This window comes from Anopheles maculipalpis, chromosome 2RL, assembly GCF_943734695.1.
Source record: "Anopheles maculipalpis chromosome 2RL, idAnoMacuDA_375_x, whole genome shotgun sequence".
In the NCBI taxonomy this organism is placed as follows: Eukaryota; Metazoa; Arthropoda; class Insecta; order Diptera; family Culicidae; genus Anopheles; species Anopheles maculipalpis.
Genome location: NC_064871.1, coordinates 68,574,334 through 68,592,735, shown reverse-complemented (window position 1 = coordinate 68,592,735; position 18,402 = coordinate 68,574,334). Strand labels below are relative to the sequence as shown.

General features: G+C 43.3%; 2 protein-coding genes and 1 pseudogene across 2 annotated transcripts; all 3 read right to left on the bottom strand.

Moving 5' to 3' along the window:
- Positions 1–4,379: 4,379 nt before the first annotated feature.
- LOC126568785 (macoilin) lies at positions 4,380–11,235 on the bottom strand. The gene is made up of 8 exons (XM_050225413.1): positions 11,093–11,235; positions 8,435–8,579; positions 8,228–8,354; positions 8,025–8,151; positions 6,167–7,957; positions 5,415–5,706; positions 5,154–5,343; positions 4,380–5,057 (listed from the first exon to the last, which is right to left on the bottom strand). Exons 1-8 carry the CDS (start codon positions 11,167–11,169, stop codon positions 4,465–4,467), a joined length of 3,342 nt encoding a protein of 1,113 aa, XP_050081370.1. The 5' UTR covers positions 11,170–11,235; the 3' UTR covers positions 4,380–4,464.
- Positions 11,236–13,989: 2,754 nt separating this feature from the next.
- LOC126556307 (probable elongation factor 1-beta) lies at positions 13,990–14,934 on the bottom strand. The gene is made up of 2 exons (XM_050211551.1): positions 14,761–14,934; positions 13,990–14,678 (listed from the first exon to the last, which is right to left on the bottom strand). The coding sequence occupies exons 1-2, from the start codon at positions 14,838–14,840 to the stop codon at positions 14,090–14,092; spliced, it is 669 nt and encodes a 222-aa protein (XP_050067508.1). The 5' UTR covers positions 14,841–14,934; the 3' UTR covers positions 13,990–14,089.
- A 1,145-nt stretch (positions 14,935–16,079) lies between these two features.
- LOC126567429 (polyserase-2-like) lies at positions 16,080–17,984 on the bottom strand (annotated as a pseudogene).
- Positions 17,985–18,402: the final 418 nt, after the last annotated feature.

Sequence of the window (18,402 nt, the reverse complement as noted above, 5' to 3'; positions counted from 1 at the left end):
ATAGGTAACAAGTAGGATTCATTTGGATCCTCCGCATCGTACAGATGGCGAGTCTTCATCATGCAGAGTCAAGACAATCTTTTGCATCTCAATTGGATTCGCCACTCATAGTATAACGTAGCCTCTTCATACAATATTCGTACTAAGCGGTTCAGTTTGTAGTCCAATTTTTCTGATTTTTTTGTTTACAGTGGAATCCATTCGATTGAAGATATAATCTAAGTTTTCGCCCTTTAGACGAAGACTTGTGGATTACTTGTTGAAGGATCGGACCGGATATATTATCGGAACAAATAGTTACTAGAAAAGATGGCATAACACTTCAGTAACCAGACTATCGTCCCTAAAACTTACAAAGTTATGCCATCCTCAGTCTAATGGAGTTAACCATTTTAATTCTATTTATGTGTATGTGTAATGCGTAATAATAGAGACCATGCGAAGCATCCGTTCTTGGAACGAAACTGTACTTCTTTCCGAAACTATTGACTTGTCTCGTTGTTACATTTCGTCAGTTTCGACAAAAGGATATTCAGTCATGCTCTACAACAATACCACAAACAATTTTAAAACACCTTTAGTTATTCGGATCAGGAAACGTTTCCACAGGGCATTTAGTGAACCATCACTATTGAAGTATTCGGCGTCTTTTACATTTGCATTATCACTTTCGGTTTTTATTTTCTTTAGTGTGATTACACCATAGATTTTTTTTCAGCTTCTGTCCATTTTTAGGTTCTTAATGTTGCTTTGCTTGTTTTATCCATAGATCGATCTCGATATTTCTTGCAGTATTTTGTTTGTTGTTTGCTTTTCGTGTAAGTGTAAGTATCTCCTTATCGTTTACTAATTGTCTGTCTCTCCCATAGTGTGCTGCTTCTCTGGTTCCTACTTTTCTTCTCCATGCGGACTATAATACATGTTTGTTTTTTTTTTCTTCATTGCGCGAGTGTTTTTCCCCCTTCTTCTGAAACAGTTCTAATCCAATTGTAATCGTATCGTATTGTTAGTGCATTTGTGTTTCGTGGTTTCGGGTTTGTTGTTCTTGACGTAGCCGCACATGGCGCACGGCTTACGAATGATTTTCTACACGATAATTTATACGTTTTCTCTTTAGCTTGTTTTTTTTTCCTCTAGCTGTTCTAGCTTCTCGTTCATTAGGAGGATTGTGGATAGGATGTTGTTACAATTTAGCCACAGCTTTGGGGCGTCCAAGTTCGGCGTAGCATCGGTGCTTATGACCACCACGATGATGTTCGCACACGAGAACTGCGTTCGGTTACGGAGATGCAATCGATTTGTTGTGATTTAAAAGCAATTTAAAAGTGCAAAATAGCGACAAAACCAAATCAAATTCAAACTGAAACGTTCTATAATAAATTGCATTCAGTGACGACGCCACGAACATAACTGAACCTAAACGATTTAAAGAAATGAAATTTAACTAAAACTATTTGAACGTTTGACTTTGCACAGACGGTTCTAGGTGTCAAGGTTTCTTAAGCTCTTTCGTCGAAGAAGCTTTGAAGCCAATCGGCCGCAGTACGTAATTGCCAAAGAAGTTGGACAAATTAGATTGTTTCTTTTGACTTCACTGACTTTTTTGCATCTTAACATATCACACTCAAAAATTAATCGAAAATATCAAAAACAAAGCAATTACTACAAACGATATCTCCCTAAAAGTGTGTGGTTCGATTAGCGCCAACAATTGTGCTGACACCAAATCGTATTAGAGTGTGGGTATGTGTTTGGGTGTTTATGTGTGTGTGTCCATGATAAATAATCTACATTTACGATTAATTGTAAAAGTACATACATGTAAGAATATATATATATATTGTACGTGTGTGTATGTATATATATATATTTAAGTAATATGAATATCACAACATTATGTCTGCATTTTCCTCCTTCCCAACAAGATAATTTTAGTTTGCAAGTACGGGTTGCAGCAACTTACAAACCCGGTTGGCTAAGCATTGTGGCGTTTAAATTAGTGCGAACCCAGCGGGGGAATGGAAACGCAGTTGAACACGTGCGCCAACAACTTCAACGAGCAATCTAAGGGGGAGGGGGGGGTTGGTTTTTGCCTTTCATCTCCGTCTCCAAGTCTCCAAGTAAAAATGAATTTTAAGAATAAGAAATTAAACCGTAAACATACACTAAGAATAGTGAAAGGAACTAGAAGCTTCTGATATTTGTTTTCTTCCTCTTCTGAGAACAAACTGCCCATGCAGACTTTATGTAGACATTGCAAAATGTTTGTTTAAACTGTTTAAAATTCTATTAAGTACGGCACCGATTGGACAGAACTATCTCCGCTTTTACAGCGATGACATGCCTAAGGGGTTAGTACACAACTTCGGTGCATTCTTAATCAAAAGTTTATGAAAAATTATGTTTTAAAAGACCGCGGGCCACAACATATTTCAAAATCCAAATTCCAGGTTTTCATGAGTGTTCGTGAAAGGTTCCCGCTTTGAGATTTTGGCGCATACACAGTCTAACTTCACGAGGAAACGGAGAAAAAGCTTAAATCGCAATTTTGAGATTTTGTGACAGTTTCCCATTGATTTCAAAAGTTTCCCGTAGCCCGCGGCCTTATTCTTACAATTGAAAAAGTGAAATAATGACGGCGCATTTTAAGGCTGAACTTCAAACACCATACGCCATACAGAACCAGTTAGTTAGTCTTCGGTGATGATACTTTTGTTTTTCAATCATAATAACAAAATTTAGAACCTTACAAGTTACCTAAAAAAGCTCAAGATATTTGTTTACACACTTGCTAAACGACAGTACACATACATGTATTCCGCATCTGTTATCATGCATTCATCGTTCAAAAAAAGGTCTTTTCAAAAATCTACAAAACTACCTATTTTTTCATCAGCACTTTTCGCAGTGTACTAACCCCACCAAGGATGACCACAACCACTAAATCATAATAATAATACTTTGCGAAATCGCAAGCACAGAGTCATGAGGTTCAGAATAGTGAAGCACTTTCTTGTATTCACTGGAGATTATTTTTAAAGTCAAATTAGGAACTTAGTAGAAAGTGAAAGAGATAGAGAGAGTGTGCAAACACTACTTAAAAAAAAGTCTTACAAAACAGGGTGTCAGATCGAGGTTTGCGTTTGAAACGTTTAGGTCACCTGTATGCAGCGCGTTTGTTGTTCACCAGTATGTGTGTGTGTGTGTGTGTTTGTGATAAAGACAAGCTCGTCGTGGGGAGATTAATTCATATGAGATCAATATCGCGTTTGTTTCGACAGCGAAGTGGCATTTACAGGATTTCTAAGACTAGCTCAACAGCGCAACACGAACTGTCAATAGTGTAAAACGATTCTCCGATATCGTAGAAGCAAATCGAACCCGGTAACCCTTTTCAACATGGGAATATACGATCTCGAACCCGTAAAATCCCAAGGCGAGGTGGTAATCGTTCGGCACAAGCCAAACTCCATTTGCGGAGATGGATATTTTTTTAGTTCGGGACTTTTAGTATCTACGAATATTCTTTTTTTTTTGCACGCGAAATATTTGTAATTGGTTTTTGCGAGGCAACTTTTGCAATGTGTATCGACACGAACGTATTCAACATTAGCATTTCAAATTGACGACTGCCAATCTGAAAACGCATACGTCGGTGCGGAAAAATCAAACTTTCGTGATTTTTTCGCTGCGATCAGACTGCGTCGGTCAAAATCCATACCTTTTTAGAAAACGCAACTCACAACGCCTTACCGGCGCCTTTGACTTGAATCTACGATTTCGGAGAATCGTTGAGCTGAAGTTTGAAAACATTGTTGAGCTGGCCTATGGTCCCCCTGTTCATTAAACAGCGCGCTTACAAGAAAGTTCAGAGCTTTCTTTGTTTCCCTTTTTTCCAAATGTTGAAAGCGCTGCAGTAATAGAAAGAATGGCTTTTAACGATTAATCTAAAATAGTAAACAAGAAAGTAGTAAATTATTAGCTTAAGAGAAGAAAAGAATAAATAATTCCGGGTTGTAAAAGTGATGGGCCTTAAGCGAACGGATCATTTGACTGAAGTTGGCGATGCTGTTGATGAGATGGGGGTTTCGGTTGATGATACTGTTGCTGCTGCTGCTGCTGCTGCTGCTGCTGCGGCTGTTGCTGTTGAAGATGATGGTGATGATGAGGAAGATGAACGGAATGATGAGTGTGCGGCGATAATAGCAAAGAAGGAGAATTTGAAACGCCTGACGGATGTTGAGCCTGGTGTGCGTTCAATTGTTGCGCCAGATTGGCCACACTAGCGCTGATTAGGTTGTGGCTGCTGCTGTTGCTGCTGCTCGTCGTGGCGTTCGTGGTGGTGGTGGATGTGGTGTTAGAGCTGGTGCCGTTACCGGGCAGGCTTACAAAGAGCGATAGAGATGGTGGAGTTCGCGTTGAGTAAGAAACGTTGCTGGGTGGAAAAAACGATCGCTCACGTGGTCAGGCCTCAGTGCCACCGACCATGCCGCCGTTGTTTTTCGGCGTGTAAATTGTCGCGTTCGGATCGAGTCCGGACGGACAGTTGCCGGCGCTTGAGCCTCCGTTGTTCGAGTTTTGCATTTGTACTATTTGTCCCGCATTGGTACCGCTGCCGTTACCGACCGTGTTCGGACCGGATAGCACCGATGACGAGGGCAGTGTCGTCATCGTGGACGTAAGCACCCCGAGGCTGCCTAATTGACTGCAGAACGATGGTCCGTTCTGCACCAGGTGCGACATAGGACTTGGTTGCTGTTGGCTGCTTTGCTGCATTACGCTTCCTCCCGTACCTGTACTGCTGCCTCCACCTGCTACTCCTCCTCCTACACCACTACCACCACTGCCGGGTCCAATCCCATTCAGATGCCCGCTCGTCATGGATTGTGGCAAAAGTTGCGGTGCATCGGCCAACCGCATCATCGATGCTCCACCGTCCGATCCCGCGCCACCACCGTGGCTAGTCAAGCAAAGGTTCTCGGTAGGCATAACCGCCAACAGCTGTACGATTTTTGCATTTAGGTCAAGTATTTCCTCTTCCTTCGCACGCAACGAACCTGTTGAAAAAACAAAAAGCACGTGGCATATTTACTTCCAATTTTCTCGTCCGGGATTTGCCGGGAAAGTCTGCGCACAGCGCACACAACACATACAGGTGAGAATTTCAACCTCTCGCCTAGTGCCACCAAGGGCGGAGAATAAGTCCAGCTTAAATCTCGTTTCGGCCGAAAGGCTCTTCTCGAGCGTCGCGTTCTTATCCTGCATTGCGGCCAGTGCACTCATCAGCACTTCAGTGTTTTGCTGTGCATCACGGTTTCGTAACTGTAACTCCATCTTTCGCAGCTGTAAAAGCGTGGTGGTAAAAAAGGCTATTTACTACCGTTAAATTTAAATCATAATCGTTAATAAATTACCTCCTGCTCATAGTTACGAGCTTGCTTTTCGGCCATCAGTTTCGCTTCCTCCATATTATGCAGTTCGTTCTGCATCTTATCGATTTCCATTTCTATCTGCTGCTTCTTCATCTTGCATGCCTCGCTACACTCGGCACGGGCGGCTTTTTCCTCTGCCTGCTTGCGGTACTTGCGCTCATTGTTTAATTGTGCCTCGAGCGATTGTCGGTGTCGTCGTTCTTCACCCAGCCGTCTCTCGACGGTTTGCAAATTCTGACGTTCCTGTTGCCGTTGGTTGCAATGTTCCTGGTATCTGAGATAGAGGAAAAAATGAATGAGCTTTCAATCCCATTTTTCGGTAAAGCTGCTTATTTTGATGATGATGATGATGATGATGACAAGTCCCGCCACATACCCCATCATAGGTGTGAGGATATAAAGTATCGTTATTGATATTTTAAACTCTAATCTTTCAAGCAGTAGTCTTACAGGGTATTGCTGAGAATCAATTGACGGTACGGTTTTGCAACCGTTGTAATCTTACTAATTGACCTCTACTACTCTAAGAATCACTCAAAGAATCAATCCAATTTCTTGCAAAAACAGCAACTCCTCCTGTGTGACGTGAATGTGACAAACGCGGCACGACCCTCTAATCTTTTACATAAAACTGTTGAAAAGTATTTTCTTCAGTTACATGAGCATCAGTGACTAAGACCAACTCGGTTGAACTTTCTCCGCTGTCTCCCAAAACAAAGCATAGCTCCTCTTACCTGTTTTGCAGTTCATCGTAATCCTTCTGTTTAGCCTGCAAACACGCCTTCAGATTGTTCGCGTTCGAATCATACTTCTGCCGCAGCTCATTCTCCGTCTGCCGGTGTGCTGACAGCTCGGCGCGCAATTTCTTCAAGTCTCCTTCGAGCCGTGGGCAGGACTCACACACCTTCTGGACAATCACTGTGGCGGCCGGTGGAGCAGACTCGGTAGATGAAGCTTGACAGGACGATCCGGTCGTCGTTTGTGTCGCTTTTAATGTCCCATTCACCGACGAGACACTACAGTCCTGCTTACCTTCTGCGATCGCACTACTACAACTACTACCCTTGGAAGCGTTCGAAAGATCCTTCCCCTGTTCGCCATTTTGTTGGAGATTGTCTTTAACCGGCGCGGATGGACCACTGCCAGAAGCGGTGGTGTACGAAGACGGCGTAACGGTTGTTCCTTTATCGGTTCCGCCGGATGTCGTCGTTGCCGCTGTCGTTGTCGTAAGCGTCGTCACCGACGAGGCCAGTGCAAGGGTCGCACAAAGCTTAGCGATTGCGGACAGCTGCGCCTGCTGCTCGGCAGCTTTCTTTAGACGGTTTTTACGCCCTGAACGACCACTGCCACCTTTCGATTCGGTATTGGGCGTTGGTGCTTCCGTGGCCGTCGCTTGCTGTATCAGCTCGGGTTGATGGTATTGCGCAACGTGACCGTTCTGCTTACCTGCATTGGGTTTAGTTCCTCCTAAAGTACCGCCATTACTGCTATATGGTGGAGTACTTTCGTTTGGACTTTTGGAACGATTGGATTGGATGTGTTTTGCAGAGCTAGACGTAGACAAACTGGTCGAAGCTGCCGCATTACCACCGTTACTTGTCTCCCTGTCGCAGTCTTTACGAGCAGTTTGTCCTTGTTGCAGGGTACTCTCTTTGACATCTTTCGCAATAGAGCTTCCATTGCAGTGAATGCTGCCATTATGATCGTTCGCACGATTTACCGTGATCGAACTTTCTTTTGTACTGATTGTGGTACTGCCGACGTTACTACTGCTACTATTGCTACTGGTGCTACTGCTGGAGGAGGTGGAACTATTGTGACCACTTTGCTGGAATGTGGCAGTCTGGTGGAAATAGTAGGATCCACCGCTACCACCACTACCACCGTTCATCTTACTGCCGGCATTAAACGTACTGGATGAGTTGGAGGACGTAGAACTGCTGCTCGCGCTGCTATCCTTGTCCAAACTTTTCCGATGCTTGGAAGAGCCTTGCTGTTGATGCGATGAGTGACTGAGGCTTCCGTTCATCGCACTACTTGACGATGACGGTGAGCTACCACCACTACCGACATGCCCATTTACATGCGTCGTCGAGACGGTACTACTGCTACTCGGCGATTTGTAACTTTGGGTACTTTTACTATGGCTCGCATGGTGCTGCTGCTGATGATTATGGTGGTGATGATTGTGATTATGATGATTGTGGTGGTGATTATGCTGTCCTGTGTCACCTCTGTTACTTGTCGCTGTACTACTACTACTACTATTCAGACTATTATGGTTATTCGACATCGCGGCCACCGGTACGAGATCCTTCGGCATTGTCGGATGCTCCGCACCGCCTCCGCTAATTCCATCGGACAACGGCTCTAACGCTTTCGACTCTTCCTTCGGCAGTGCTTCCTGAAGCAACTGCATGTAGAAGTCATTATCCTTCGCAACTTCGCGTTGCTTGCGTTGCCGTATGCGGTAACCAACGTAGCTCTTGAAACCGAATCCAAGCGTCACCACCGGGTATCCGATACTGAAATTGATTCAAGAAAACAGTATACCCCAAAGCAAACGAACCATTTGTCTTGCTGGATACCTACCAATGGGCGGCAAATGGCCGGCAGAGATTGAGATGTGGTATATTTCGACTGTCCTTCCATCGTATGGCAGCCTCCAGATATACGAACAATATCCACAGTATTATCGTCGGCAAACAGATACCTTTATCTGTAATGCAGGTAAAAAATTTGTATCAAAATTTCGAAAAAAAAAACAATCGTATCGGTGATTAAGCAACATTTACCTGTATGCCAAACATACTGCACCCAAACGTACGTACTGGCGGCAAAAAATAACCACTGAACGGGGATGAAAAACAGACAGACCAGATCGGATGTGACCGCTATGCAGACAAATAGTACGGAAAATGCCTAAAATTATATAAACAATAATTTAATACATTAAGCAACAGCTCCGCCAGGCGGCCTTTACTTTGTCAGATTCAACTTACCAATCCTTTATACTTGTAGGAATCATATATTGAACGGAGCAGCAACCAAAATGGCCATAGAAATTCGAAACGAAACTCGAGCAAAAAGTCTGCTGTAATTACGGACGCCCATAGGAGAAGAAATTTTATGTAGAGCAGGGTGTTGCTGGAAGAAGACAGATTATGAACATAATCATTAGCACTGTTTTTCTTTTTTTTTTTGGGAATTTATGCCCCGATTTTTAGAGGATGTTTAAAGAATAACGTTTATTTTTGATTAAAGTATTGAAATAAAATGTAGATAATGTTTTGAACGATAGAACGAAGTTTGAACGATAAATGATTCGTCGTGTTTCAAATAATTTATCCAACTGCAAACCATTTGCAACCGAATCCGTTGATAAATGATAATTGAGCATTGCAAACTGGCGATCAAACTACATTCAACTGCAACCATTATATTCGGTGAGCAATTCGATCGACAATTGGATGCACGAAAGACAGCTGATGGCTGCCAGCTGAACCAGCTGACTCTACAAACAAACAGCACACAATGCAGAAAAAAGGAAAACAGAAAAATTTCAAGGGAGAACACAAGACGCATCCCTTTTATGTAGCAGATGTTTTTTTCCAGTGGTAGTTATTTCGTATAGAAAAGCAAACATGGGTAAATAACGGTGGGAATAGCAGGAAAATAAGTAGACAAGATCTGACATCTTGATCATTCATATCATGAATGCGATACGACAGTTAGGTATCATCGGTTAACCAACATTTTACAAAGACCTTTCCCTATGGACAAAATTTGCTTAATAACCACTGAAAAGGTTTTTTTTTTGGAAGAACGGCCTGGCAGTATTACTTGAATTATCAATACCATGTAGTGAGGTCCATAAGGCCGTGGAGTCCTAACTACGGCGGGACGGTCCGGATGGGATTTGAACCCCGGTCCTGCCGTTTCAAGATCGGCGCATTTAGTACATAAAATCGTAACTTTTCATTCTTCTACGATCGATGCAAACTATATCTTAGGAACGAGCTGGAGAATCTTCGTATCATCCACCCTAGTAAGAAGAGACATAAAACAGGCAGTCTAATATTCAATATCAGACGGATGGAGTCGGAGACGGAGTGATAACGTTGATGTGCCTATCAGAAAGACACTAGACGATAGTACAGGACTGAGAGCAAGTACCGAGGACTTATGCAGCAGGTAAGAGTAGCGCCTGATGAGTACATAACGACAAAAAGCAATAAATTACATGTTTAGCCCAGCATTTGTTTGCGACGTTGAAATTCCCAATTTTTTAAACTAAACACTGTAAAAAACAACTCTTGAAATTTTATTTACAATTGAATATGACGGTCCAGTGCCGTATTGTCACAACTCTTGAAATCCAGGGATAAAATTCACAATCAAATACTTCATCAAACATCGTTGTTGAACACATGATGGTTGTTGTTCACAAACATAGGACTTTTGCAAGAAAGGCCTAGTTTACTGGACTTGCTGATACCACGTAGTTGGATAGTTGAAGTTGAAGTCCTCACTACGGAAGAATAGTCCAAATGGGATTTAAATCCTGGTCCTGCGCCATATGAAGATCGGAAACCGTTGTCGCCTCAACCATCGAACTGCTCTCTCCAGGAAACAATCAATTATGAACTCAAAATTCATGCATTTCATAGCATTCTTCAAGAAGTATTATAACATAAAAGAGGTGATGCCGTTATAAAAAGTCTAAGCCTCTTGAAGTAAATGAACATTTAGGACAAGTGTTCCCCATCCACGTACGTACATTTACGAACAAGTGTTCCCCATATAGCCAGATCGATTAATGTAGCGTTATCGATTTTACACGCAGCCTCCGACATCATCTGTCACGACCATGTTACTGACATTCCGGGAGGGGGACATGTGGGCACTAACCAAAGGACTACTCTGATACCAGCAATCTCACAGCACGCGCGATACCGTCCCTCAGGGACGGTGTACCACGGAGGCCCATTGACGGTGATATTGGAAGAGGTCTCGCGGGAATTATTGCCGGTAGCTTTCGCGATACAGGATAAGGATAGTGTGAGTGTGTCCGTGTGTTTTAGTCAACAGGCAATAAAATGCCGACGCATGTGCCCTTCTTCCCTCGCTATTCGACGACGAAGGCAGCTACCAAAAAAAGATGTTCTTATTTGTTTACAACGCGCGCGCAGCGTTGCCCAGCACACATCCTGTTGCCTTCTCAACGATAGAGCTAGCGCCTCATATTAAAAACGGAATGCCATTCCGTTTAGCCTTTGTTTGCGTTGGCGTTCTTCGCGAGAGCTCATGAAGCTTGAAGACACGTCACAAATGATGACAAATATTATCAGCTGAAGAAATTTTGCAGTACAAGTCAAGCACGAGGTCAATTTTGTCCACCAACCAGAGATAGGATGTTGAGAATTCTGGTTGCTTCTGTTATTCTGGCAACTTCTAAATCCTCCAGTGGCATGATGTGGCCGAGAGCATCCTAAGCATCCCTCTAGTTGGAGAGCATCCTTCGTGTGACTTTGCGAGAACGTGATTGCCGTAATTGACACATGGCAAAATGCAAGACGCTCCTCCTCGCGTACCAACAACAAACGATAATTTAATAAATCATACGGCCAAGCAAAAAAAAACCTTCCGGTCATACGTACCTCCCGATCTGTTCTGCAATTTTGTTCTTCTTAATGGGCCGTCGTATTTTGCCACAATCGGCATTGCGCCTCTTCATTATAGCGCACCGCTTGATGGTGATATCGGTCCGGCCAGCTCCGTGGTAGCGAATCCGTTTCACGCCGAAATTGCTGCTCCGCTTCCGGATGCCTCCCAGCAAATGATGGTGAAGCAGTCGGTGTATCCGGCGGATATGCTGCTGATGCGTCGGGCTTAGGCCGACTTCCGTTTGCTGCCAGAGCGATTCAACACAAACCCCGCGACAGAACTATTGCCTGTGTCCCAATTGCGTGTTTGCGTGTGTTTGTGTTGGTTGCCAACACACCGCGCGGACTCCGGATCACCGACACCAACCAAAACACCGCTTTCGAGGACGACTATGACGATTGTGGCAGCAACCACAACAACGACAACACAATTGCTGGCACGAAACAGGAAAAGCTAACCCGCCACAAACACTGTGCTATGTCCACTTTCGATAAATATAGAATTTTCGATCTCTCCTTGCGTTGTTGCTTTTTTCCTTCCCCTTTCTCGGAGACTGATGCACCTTCCACACCAGCAGCACACGAACGGTAAACACACGCGTCACACTTACAATACAGTGCTCTTACACCGTGCTGAGGCCTACCATCACAAAATATCACCCAGAGAAAAAAGCGGTGGCAATAGATTAGAAAATGCACGTAGATGGCTGTGATAACAGGACGTGCGGTTAGATTTTCCGAACCACACCACACACACACGCGGCACACACTGATGCACTGATATTGCTGCGTGGAAATTTTGGAGCAAAATTCACAGCTATTCAAAAAACTTTACAAACTTACTCCTACCACTACACGCGATGGATGATCGAGATGCAATCGGACCAAACGATACCACGGTGCACACGAACTCTGGCAATGCATGTGCGATTTTTCCTGCAAAAACACAGTAAAATTATACTTTTGGTGGTCAAGTTTCGGCTAACTTTTCACATTACAACGTCACAAGCACCGTCACCTCTAATGTTGATGTGTCTACTACCTACAATGAAAAATAATTCTGCCCATTTTCCTCTCTAATTCGAACCCTAATGCGTACGTTTGTCTGTGTGTAAATGACTGTGAATGTTGGAAACGGAAACGCCGATAGCCTTCTTCGTTCGGAAGACATTTCCGGAACGGAATTTTCTTCAATTCCGAAAACAATTTTTTCACTAAATCATACCGTTACCAGTTTCTAGTACACTCTTGCACTATCTCTTTGCTTCCTCTCTTAACGTTTTGACTTACTCGTAGCATATAAGCAGCTTCCCCCTCAACAATCTGAGCGCATAACCAAAAGTGCAAAATCTGTCATCGGATGCATATTGTGCTCCCACGCATCATCGGAGGAAGCTGCATCACCCCGCAGCAGCAGATCGAAGAACTCTTCACGGTGGTGGCACTGTGGACAACTGTCACTTGCATGGGATGTTTTCCTTCGGTTAAAATTATAATAGTTACCCGTCGGTGCCGTTCCGGGTTTTGCGAACGCTCGTGGAACCAGCTTCCGTTTCGAAATATATCACGCATAAGCTTTTCTGCGCGCGCTCTCTCTCTCTCTCGCCATCGTCCACCGATTTTGCCGTCGACGTCTTCACTGTTGGGTTCTTGCACTCTCTCGCTTTGTCTTGTTCGTACTATTTTTCTTCTTCTCTCAACTAGCATTATCCCATCGCGTGCTCGGATGAACCACAACCTGCGATAGGATAAATCTGAATTTTATATCTTTACGTACGTCAAAACATCCTAGGCATGTATATGAAAGAATCTGCTACCAACGTTCTAACTTCGCCGACGAATTTATCCACAAAAAATGATACTCCACCACCACCACACCAACCCTGACTGACACGCGCGACACAGACTCCCGTTTTTTCACCGTTCCAGCTGTTTTGTGAATGGTTTATGAGGAAACCATTTTCCCACCGCACACACACACACGTACACACAAACGGGACTTGCGAGAATCAATCGAAAATCAAACCCCTGAGCTATTTTCCAATGCTTTGCACAGTCACATATTATACCGAATGCGGTGCCTTTTCTCACCAGCATGGAACAGAATTTTTCACCGGAATAAGCCGTCCAATGATCTGCAACCGAACCGGAGCAAAATCGATTTCCCGGACCTCGCTCTCTTTGCTTGACGATACGATGGGTAAGCTGGTGTGTATTTCTTCTTCTTTCACTTCACCACGGCTGCTTCAACCGTTGATCCATCTCGCGCACAGAATCCGCGTCCTGCTAAACATTTAACCGTATCGCTCGTTACACACCTTAATGATCCAACTTCGCTATTCGCAAATGGACGTACGCGTGTGCTTCCAGCCCAATTCTTCACGTTTTATGTTGGGAAGCTAAAATTTGTTTCACTTTATCCGTACGTTTTTCTCACGACTCTGTTTGTGTATGTCGCAGCTGTCAAAGGACATCGCGAGAGGCGGTTTATATCATGCGCTTTACTGATCGTAGCTGTGAGCCAAATTGCATGACGATTTTGTTTGAGCCGGTTCAACATTTGTTAGGCTTTGCTGTGTACACGCGTGTAATCAGAACGTTACAAAAGCTATTGCATTTGGTTTCCATCCAGCATTACGAGAAAAATTATCAAATAATTTTAACTTTTTGCTGTGCTGGAAACATATGAATTGGAATTATTTTCTTTTTCTTACTAACTTCTCAAAATTATGGTTGCCAAATAGATATTCTATTTCTGATTCATGACCCAACCATTCTTAATGTATATCAACATTCCTTTCCGTCTTCGGAAGACCTCGACCGTGCATTTCGCATTTGTAATCCCTCCCAAAACTTTTCGGGCCATACATGTCATGGGTAAACTTTACTACTTCAAAAAGGGTTCACATTTATTTGACCGTTATCGCCATTACAACACCAGCCGGACGAAACTTAAGAAACAATCGCACACCAAACAATGCATTCACACATTCAGATCTTGTTGAATGCAGCAATGTCAACCGACTGTACGTAATCTTCTAACTCCTGAATCGTCTCAGTCAACAAATCGACGGAAACTTTGTCATCCTCGATAACGCAGCAAATCTGCAGTTTATGGATGCCGTATCCGACCGGTGTGAGCTTAGCTGCGCCCCACAAAAGTCCGTCCATCTCGATTTTGCGGACGTTCTTCTCCATTTCCTTCATGTCGGTTTCATCGTCCCATGGTTTCACATCCAGCAGGATGGAACTCTTGGCGATTAGGGCAGGTTTCTTCGACTTCTTTGCGTTGTACGCGGCTAGACGTTCCTCCTTCAGCTTGGCCGCCTCGGCACTCTCCTCCTCGTCTTCCGAACCGAACAGGTCCACATCATCGTCGTCGTCACCACCGGCCGGCGCCGCTGCAGCTGTCGGCTTACCACCGGCAACTTGCGGCAGTGCTTGACCGCCCCATTCCGAGCGCTCCTTGGCGTTGTACGATGCGATGTTGTTGTACCAGCGCAGCGCATGCACGTAGGTAGTGGCAGGAGCCTTGCCCAAGGCATCGAACACCGAAAGATCAGCCTTTGACGGGGTGTATCTGTAAAACCCGGACGGGGAGGAACAGCAGGTACGATCGTAAGCATAACCTCAACATGGTAAATCCGTTGTATTTCGCTTACCCTTCGACGTAACTGTGGTCAGCAAGGAATTTATCCAATTCCTTCAGTCCGTTGGCGGTTTTAACATCTCCGAATGCCATTTTTGAGCAGATTTCCTTCAATAACTCGGAACAGTGCGATCGGGCACGACGTGGACGCGACGAAGTTGTGACGGAAAGAACTTTCTTTATGTTTTTTTTCTTTTTCAATTGAGAGTGACAAACAATCAAACTCTTCGATCCCGCTATAAACCAAACTGACGCCCAAAGACACTGAAAACTGTTCGAAATCGAACAAAACGTTTTTCGAAACTGCAAATTTGATCTAAAAATGTAAAACAAATTTTAAAATGTGCGCCAATGCGCGTACGTGGGTGAGACATAAATCACTATTGAGTTGTTACTTTTGCATAAAATAAGAGTATCCACGCATAATGTATTCCAATATTCATTAATTTCTTTCAATATTAATTTTTTTCTATTATTTTTAACAATTACAATGGATTACCTTATACTACATGAAAGATTAACATTTATAATGCTGGTTCCTACAGTATTAGAGGCAGACCTAGACATTTAGAAGCCGCACCTTTGGACTATCTTTTTAGACACATCGAGAGACTAACAGGGATTTAAATTCATTTCATTGTACTCTAATTCTTTGATTGATAATGTATGGGCGAATGTATGAGAATATGAATGAGTGCAACATGCGAAGAGTTTGGAACGGAATACATGAAGTTGAAACGACAGAAACTATTGACTGACAAGACATTGAAAAGGCAGAAGAAAGTCACGAACGAGCACAACATTAAACTACAAGATCAAACGTTGTCGAGCTCACTAGAAATGGAAAATGACGAAGGCGATCACAACTACGCACATGGTTTATGTAATACTTGGTAACAAATACAGTCGGAATAAGGGACCCTCTCTATGGATGACGGAATATAACGCAAGGAAATAACCGAGCAAACCCTCGACAATGTGCCCTTTAACGGTTTGGAGGAAGATATGTCTCTATACTAAGGTGAAAGGTATATTAATGTTCTTCTTAAACTTTTAAAATTTAGGTCGGGCTGGCTATGCAAGATGCTTCTTTTTCTTTGTCGCCAAAGTTTTCAATTTATTCAGGTGTATCATTCTCATCGTTCTTCTTCAGGTTTAACAGGTCTCGATTTCATCCTGAGGATTTGAAGTAGTTCTGTGCATTATATATTTTTTGTCTTCCAGAATCTGTCCACATTATTTAGATCTAACTTACATTTAATCTTGCATAAGTTTCATAAAAAAATACAAAACGCTCGTTTTCTTGTGTTCATCCCAGAAATTTTGGCACGTTCAGCGACGAATGTTATCCAAAAGCCATAGCAAATATTTACTGATATTGATGTACCGTTCCGGAAGATCACAATAGCCTGTAACGGTCTGTAATCCATATAATAGATACCGATTTGACGCTTTATCTAATATTTGTATAGCCGATCCCGATCCGTTAAATCACTAGATTCTGGGTAGCATGAACCGTTCTGGATGTTTCGGGCACAAATTATTTTCTCATCTGTTATCCGCTTTGCTGCAGCTCTATCACGATTGCTAGCCCGAATTTCAGCCGCACACTTACTCGATGCTACAGTACTAAGCATAATACGCTGCAAAACTTTCGGATTCTTACTAACTTCCTGCCAGCCCGTCAGAATGTAACGATCGTACAGACGACTCCGCTGCTCTGGAGTGACTGGAAGGCAAATTGCTTCGATGTAATCCTTCACACCGATATCAGCTGGAGCGGTTAGACGTGCGAGCACAAGTTCGTCTTTGCGAAGTATTTGACCCACAGGTATAGTCTGTACCGTACCCACATAAGCGGGCAATTGATCATCATCATTTATCATAAAATAATCAACCGTTTGTGAAATGTCGTAATCACCAAGAGTAGCGCTGATTTCGTCTCTAGAGTGGTAAAAAAATATGAATAATTAGCTGTGAAAATGGAAATTGTACTTATACTCACAGTGAAGCGTCAAACACACAACTAGTTGCAAGAACGTAGTTTCGATTGATCAACACTCCGTTACAGGGGACATAGTTGAAAGCACCGAAACGGTGGCGTAATGCTGCCATCCAAGGATATTGTTTGAAGACAGGCTTACGCTCCTCATCGGACAGGTGAGCAAACAAATTCCGTCCACAAGATCCTTGATTTATTAGCCGAATGTTGGGATGCCCCAGTATCGGATCATCTATTCTGCTGTTGGGTGTATTTTCATACAACCAATCAATGTACTTCGAAGCATCGATAAACCCGATATATTTTTTTAAATCGCACACCCACTTCCCCGAAGACATGATTGATTTGCTAAAAGAAACCACTCCCCTTAAATACCAACGATTTTTAACTTGGAAAAACATTCCTCCACCACTGTCTCCATTGCAGGAACCCGTTCCTAGAGGGAAACGAAAGCAAATCTATAAAAGTCTGACAGCACTGAAACGATCGAACCTACCATTTTTATACCCGGCACAGATTGTATTCGAGTTCAGCAATCGTCCGAAAAAGTCACGATCATTTGCCAGACACTGCAACTCACTAACCACCGGCATGCGGGCTTCATTGAGGACCGTTGCTGGTTTATTTTCGTCCGTAAGACCCCAGCCCACGACCGTACCCAGTTCATCGTAAATACTGGGCAAGATAATACCATCGTCGCGCTTCCACAAGCAAACAGGTTGTATAAACTCGTTATAGATTATAGGAATTTTCACCCGCAAGATGGCGATATCGTTCTCGAACGTTGTTGGATGATATCCCGCGTGCACAATCGTTTCGCTCACTTCAAACACCTCGGAATGTTCCTCCGCCTCGTTCGAAAGATTAAAGTGTCCCAACTTTAGTAGCAAATTTTCGGTCGGTAATTTGAGCCGGCTAGCAGCGAACGTTACACAGTGAGCAGCCGTTAGAATCAAGTATCGATGCACAATGGAACCGCCACAAGCATACTCGAACTCGCCACTGTTCGAGTGAATGCCACGCTGATAAAGTGCCACATGCCACGGCCATTCTCCAGGACGCGTAGTGTATCCACCTTTTATAAGACTCTCGTGTTGGACCAACCGTTTTCCACACTCGTTGTCGTTATAATCGACTGTCTGTAAATCGTTCAGCACAACATTGGAACAAACACTGTGATATAACAGAATCACTAACAGGCAAACCGGCTGCCAACGAACCATCGTGTGAAGCATCTTCTCCGATTAGCGGTTTAATTCGTACTGCTCATCTAAGTTACTGCTTGGTTATCGATGACATCGAAAAGACGACTCAAGGATCGTCCTTAGATTACGTGACGAACACCTACAGTAAGGGGCACTTTAAAATCGAATCAAATTGCGCGACTTTGAAGACGATTTTTATATTCTAAGGCGTGACGAACGGTCATGATTCTTTTTAGACTCACTTTTTTGTATACCTTTCGTCTTCGTGTATACGTAAGAGAGTCTTCTTTTTCTGAATTTCTTTTTGAGTCACGGCATTTCGGTTGAGAGCTTTGCTGTGATATGTCCAAAATACAAAGCTCTTTCTTTAACAAAGTCCACAAATTCAAAAAGTACTTCTCAATTTTAGCGTAACGGAATTTATGAATTTTCCCATATGCCATTTTTT

Excerpts from the sequence above, each read along its gene's own strand:
- LOC126568785 (XM_050225413.1), bottom strand. The coding sequence starts at position 11,169 with ATGAAGAGGCGCAATGCCGATTGTGGCAAAATACGACGGCCCATTAAG. Across the intron at positions 8,152-8,227 it reads GCAGTATGTTTGGCATACAG|ATAAAGGTATCTGTTTGCCG; the intron begins GTAAATGTTGCT and ends CCTGCATTACAG. Across the intron at positions 5,058-5,153 it reads AGAGGTTGAAATTCTCACCT|GTTCGTTGCGTGCGAAGGAA; the intron begins GTATGTGTTGTG and ends TTTTTTCAACAG.
- LOC126556307 (XM_050211551.1), bottom strand. The coding sequence starts at position 14,840 with ATGGCATTCGGAGATGTTAAAACCGCCAACGGACTGAAGGAATTGGAT. Across the intron at positions 14,679-14,760 it reads GACCACAGTTACGTCGAAGG|ATACACCCCGTCAAAGGCTG; the intron begins GTAAGCGAAATA and ends CGGGTTTTACAG.